Source organism: Chanodichthys erythropterus, chromosome 8 (genome assembly GCF_024489055.1).
Source record: "Chanodichthys erythropterus isolate Z2021 chromosome 8, ASM2448905v1, whole genome shotgun sequence".
NCBI lineage: Eukaryota > Metazoa > Chordata > Actinopteri > Cypriniformes > Xenocyprididae > Chanodichthys > Chanodichthys erythropterus.
This window is the reverse complement of record NC_090228.1, coordinates 8,736,103-8,742,173: the sequence shown is the minus strand read 5'-3', so window position 1 is coordinate 8,742,173 and position 6,071 is coordinate 8,736,103. Positions and strand designations below refer to the sequence as shown.

The window sequence follows — 6,071 nt, the reverse complement described above, 5'->3', positions numbered from 1 at the left end:
AATGCTCAAAATGGACTGAGGTTGAACTGTTGTTATGGTTACCAGCAGCGTCAGTTGAAAAAAACAAAAACAAAAACGCGCTCAACCCAATTTATAATCTAGCTTTTATTATAACTTACATTTTTATATTTATTTTGGCTGAATTGGAAAGATTACAGATTAATGTTATTTCATGTAATTTCGATTTAAACGTTAAAGCAGTGATTCCCAACCTGTGGTACGTTGAAGGATTTCGATTATGCTTATAAAACATAAATAACTAAACAATGTTATTAATTAAACTTTCCAATTAAGAAAATGCAAGTGAGCACAGAATATATTTGCTACTTTGTTTTCATCCATAGTTATTGATAATCAACTTAATGGTTTTTCATATTATATCCAGAGTCGAAAGCAATATATTTCATATTTATTGTCGATTAAGGGGTACTTGAGTCTTATATGGGGGTACAAAAAGAGGTGAGAAAAACTGCCTTAGATAATTTAAAAAAATCATTACAGTCTAAAGTAAAAAGTTGATATTATATATTCATAAATATGATAATGCTATAAAGGCTTGTTGAATAAATTTTAATAGAAATGGTTCTTTTTCAGCAAGTTTTGTTTGGATGGACTACATTACACAGTATGTCAGATTTTTTTTTTCTTTTTTTTTTTCTGCTAAAATATGACCTAAATGGCAGGATCAATGTAAATATCAAAGAAAAAGAAAAAAAAATTGATAAATTCAAGAACCAATTTGTTTTAAACTATGAAAATATACATTTTTAATTGTTCGTGATGTTAAGTTCCATTTCATGTTGATTGCTGGAATCATACATTTCATGCACAGACTACAACCAGACAAATACCTTGGCACAGCCCTTCATAAACATTCAAAACATATGTAATAAATTGACCCTAAAACTCTCACATGTCAATAAGAGAGAAATCAAATGCTGTGGAATCTTCTCAGGTCAACACATGGGTCCATGGGTTCATTTAACTTCAAGTAACTGGTGGGAAGATACATTTTATGAGATATTTCAAATAAATCCTGCTCATTTTTCTCTCCACAAACCACTTCCTGTTTAACGTAAATTATGGACAAATGAAACATCATGCATTCCAGCAATTTAGAGTAAATCCAGCAACAATATAAAACGTCTTATCATCAAAACAGTATAAATATCCTCTTTTTTGTAAACAGCATTTATAACATTTTACATGGATTATTATTAAAGGCACTGGAAAACACTGGTAGAAAAATAAATGTAGAAATATGTGTGAGGAACATAAGACAGTAATACTATAACATACAATATACATCATAAGACCTTTGGCATAGAAAATACTTCATAAATACTTGTGAACCTGGCATGTGAAGGAAAGGGGGGTGTAAAGCTGGACTTCAAAAGTGACAATGTGAGGCAGGGTGACATCAAAGGCACTCCACAGCAGCCGCAAAACGTTCCCAAAACACATTGGGAACATTTCAGCCCGTGGTTTAGCAGTAGCAGCATTGTGGGAATGTTGCATGAGCGTTGTAGGAAAGTTTTTGAAAGGCTTTTTGAAGGGGCCGCATGACCGTCTCGCAATTTTTTCACCAGCGTCGCACTGCAGCCACTGCCTGCCCTTAAGCCGCAGCTGCCAAAGTCATTTTGACAGGGCTTCAGGGGGTCTCACTGAACCCTTCACACCCCTTTTCCATCTGGATCGCTCTACACAGAAACACACATGCACAAACAGACACCTCCCTAACTCGCCCTCCAATTTACCATTTTGATACAGCATATGGTTTGGTAGATTCAGACAAATCGGTGTGCACAGTTTAGCCCTTTCTCAACACATTGAGCACATATGCATGTATTCACAGCTAATCATACACACACCTGAAAAAAAAAAGACAGGTTAGCGTCACCAGCCGCTAATTGTCTTTTTGTCACTGTTGGCGAATGGTCCCATTGACGGCATGATTCACACATATCCGGCTGAGGAGGATCTCAGAGTACACCGCGTTCACTGGTCCTTTTACGTGGTAGGACACGTCAGGTGGAGACGATGGATCCTCGTGCTGCTGAGGCCCTGTTTGCACATTGGCCGGGTTCCCACTTTCTCCAACAAGCCTCAAGATCTTCAAATTCCTTTGGGAAGCAGCAGTTGGAAATGGAAGCTTATAGACCTGCAAACAACGTAAAAAGATCTTCAAATACACATTTCTTGGTCAAATTTGATTTCTTTAGAATCATCTGAGATAATCGATGATCTCTGCTATCATATAGAATGCAGTAGTGCCCACCCACATTTGCAGCAATGTTGGTTGCGGAAGTATTTTTTTCCATAGGGATTTTAAAAAAAGCCTTTGTTGAAGTATTATAAGCCATGAACCAAGCCAACCAGCTTTGAGGTGAATTTTAAAGCTTTATATAAAGCAAAAAAGTATTAAAAATTGTACAAAAAGACAGCCACAGTAAGACTGTGTACTTAATGGCTTGAATGAGAGAAAGAACTACAATCCCATGAAGCATTGCGAACAACAATCGAATTAAAAATTAATGAGAAATATTAGACTATTAATTAAAAGTTGTTCAATATATCTATAGAAACATTTTTATTGCAAAATATTTACACACACACACACACACACACGTATTTCGAGACTGTCATTTTCAGTGCTTCAATTGCTTGTCACGCCTCTCTGATTGGTGGAATTTTACGAGCAGCATCATAGGTAATGTAGTTTTTCGCCACAAATTCAGCTATTAAACAATTATTTAAAAACTAAGTTGAAATAATACAGGCTGACAGCTTCAACAAAAGCATATACCACTAGTTAACAACCTCGAAGCTCTCAGTAGGTATTTTTTTTTTAATAGTTTATAAGTTATTGTTAAAAAGCAGTTTCCCTATAGAGAAAATGAATAGAGGTTTTACTTCCAGAACCCGAATGTTGCACTCTACACACAGAGAATGAGAGATTTTGATCATGTAAGCAAATAACGTTAAGTCTATCTGTGTGTGTGGCTTCGTTCTCCGACACGGGACACATTTTTTAAATTAGGAAACTAGTCTTTATCCCATTTTTATATCCTCTTTATATTTTATATCCTGAGTTTTATATCCTCTTTAAATGGCCAATTCTTATTAGTTCCCTGCTCTACAAAATACTTAATGGTTAAGAACTTGTTTCCTTAAAGCACTAAAAAACAAACAAAATAAATATATCAAAAACCAAGCAACATCTACTTTAAAACGTAAGCAAAAGACCCTGATGTTATGTGCCGTTAAGTCTGTCTGGTCTAAATCTGCTGGCCTGTTGTCAGATGTGGCCGCTCTACAATGATATCAGTCCCATATGTGAGAAGGTTTGGTGTTTCTACCACCACTTCACACACTAAGTGAGCTAATACATCTGTTCCCAACCTGCACTTTATTGGCTAATAAAAACCCGCCTAATTTCTAATTACTCATTAACTGATCCGCAAATCACATTTAGAGTGAAATAAAAAAGGAATGGCTTCTCTTTTAAAAGATTTATGGGGCTGGAAGACTGGAAAAGCGTTTCGAGCAGGATCTATATCCATGTATATGAATGGAGTGAGATTTGTAGAAATGTTTCATATGCACACATGTATGTGTGGATCTAAAAAATACAAAGTCAATTAGATGCGACTTCTGTGCAGTAAATTACATCCATAATAATACAATTACAGACACAAATTTACAGAGACCCTGGTTATTACCCAATAACATGGTTATTAAAATAAGTTATGCTCTTTGGCTTTAAATTAATACAAGTGACTATGCGAGGTAGGTGTTTAATCAGCATAATTGCATTTTTTACTTACAAGTGATAACATTACTCCAGTCTTCAGTGTCACATGATCTTTCAGAAATCATTCTAATATGCTAATTTGGTGCTCAAGAAACATTTCATATTATTACCAATGTTGAAAACTGCTGGCATTTTATTTTTTCTGGAAACTTAAAAAAAAAAAAGATTCTTGATGAATTGAAAGTTCAAAAGAACAACATTTATTTAAAAAAAAAGTTTTTTTTTTTTTGTAACATTATAAATGTATCCTTTCTTAATGAGTTCTTGCTTTATAAAAATATTAATTTTTACCCCCAACTTTTGAATGGTAGTGTATACAATGCCCTGCCCTCCATAATTATTGGCACCCTTAGTAATTATGAGCAAAAGCAGCTGTGAAAATAAATCTACATTGTTTATCCTTTTGATCTTTCATTAAAAAAATTCACAAAATTATAACCTTTCATTTAAGGAAAATAGTTGGGGGAAGCTCACATTATGAAATAAATGGTTTTCTCCAAAACACGTTGGCCACAATTATTGACACCCTTTTATTAAAAACTTTTTGCAACCTCCTTTTGCCAAGATAACAGCTCTGAGTCTTCACCTATAATTCCTGATGAGTTTGAAGAACACCTGACAAGAGATCAGAGACAATTCCTCCATACAGAATCTCTCGAGATCCTTCAGATTCCCAGCTCCATGCTGGTGCTTCTTCTCTTCAGTTCAATCCACTCATTTTCTTTAGGGTTCAGGTCAGAGATGGCCATGGCAGAAGATTCATTTTGGGCTCAGTGACCCATTTTTGTGTTGGATTTGATGTTTGTTTTGGATCATTGTCCTGATGGAAAATCCAACCACAGCCTATTATTGGTTTTCTAGCAGAAGCGGTTAGGTTTTGATTTTTTATCTGTTGGTATTTGATAGAATCCATGATACCATGTATCTGAACAAGATGTCCAGGACCTCCAGCAGAAAAATAGGCCCACAACTTTAAAGATCCAGCAGTATTTTTAACCGTGGGCATGGGGTACTTTTTATCCATGTGTGCACCAAACCCATCTGGTGGGTTTGCTGCCAAAAAGCTCTTTTTTTTAGTTTCATCTGACCATAGAAGCCGGTCCCGTTTGAGGTTCCAGTCTTGACTGACAACTGAATATGCTGGAGATTGATTCTGGATGAGAGCAAATTTTTCTTGAAACCCTTTTTTAGGCTTTCTGAGACTCAAGACCCAACTAATCTCTGCAGTTCTCCAGCTGTGATCCTTGGAGAGTCTTTGTCCACTCAAACTCTCCTCCTCACTTCACATTAGGACGATTTAGACACACATCCTCTTCCAGGCAGATTTGTAACATCTTTAGTTAATTGGAACTTCTTAATTATTGCCCTGATAGCGGAAATTGGGATTTTCAATGCTTTAGCTATTTTCTTACAGCCACTTTCTATTTTGTGAAGCCCAACAATCTTTTGCTGCACATCAGAACTATATTCTTTGGTTTTAATCATTGTGATGAATGATTACGTGAATTTGGCCTTTGTGTTTCCTCATGATTATATTCCTGTGGAACAGGAAGTCATGGCCAGACAATTTCATGCTCCTAGTCACCCTGGTGTGCTAAAAAAAAAATGTAAATATGAATGGGAATATACTTCAGAGATATTTTACTCATAAGAATTTCTAGGGGTGCCAATAATTGTGGCCAACATGTATTGGAGAAAAACATTTATTTCATAATGTGAGTTTCCCCCCACTTTCAACTGTTTTCCTTCAATGAAAGGTTATAATTTTGTGAATTTTTTGAATGAAAGATCAAAAGGATAAACAATGCAGATTTATTTTCACAGCTGTGAAAATAATTGTGGAGGGCACTGTATCTATTTTTTTTCTTTTACCTCATGGAAATGGCAGGCACATCGTCCCTGCAGGAACTCCTTATAACGACCCATAGTGATGCTGAGAGTGTCAATGACCTCAAATCCAAGATGCTTGGCACTTTCCAGAATATTCTTGTTCACATTATAGATTTCTTGCACTCCATTCTAGAACCAATGAATGAAGATGATAAAGACTGTCAATAAATGAATGAATAATGTGAAAAAGATGAATATCTGGTCTATAGACCAGATCCAAGAACATCTCTTGATCTCCAGTTGGTCTTACCAGTGGAAGGGAGCGAATACCATCCACAGGCAGATGGAAACCCATCCCTAAAGACTTCACCACCACCATGATGTTCTCAAGACCCTCCCTTGGAGAGAAGTAAGAGTTCTTATGTTA

The 6,071-nt window shown here is 35.8% G+C and overlaps 1 protein-coding gene across 1 annotated transcript in view; it reads right to left on the bottom strand.

Moving 5' to 3' along the window:
* Positions 1 to 576: 576 nt before the first annotated feature.
* The window catches only part of cped1 (cadherin-like and PC-esterase domain containing 1), a 111,223-nt gene continuing 105,728 nt past the window's right edge, over positions 577 to 6,071 (bottom strand). Inside the window, exons 19-21 of the mRNA XM_067391733.1 lie at positions 5,955 to 6,042; positions 5,687 to 5,833; positions 577 to 2,161 (exon numbers count right to left, since the gene is read on the bottom strand). Of these exons, the coding sequence (XP_067247834.1) occupies positions 1,922 to 2,161; positions 5,687 to 5,833; positions 5,955 to 6,042 (475 nt within the window). The 3' untranslated portion in view covers positions 577 to 1,921. The remainder of the gene's footprint in view (positions 2,162 to 5,686; positions 5,834 to 5,954; positions 6,043 to 6,071) is intronic.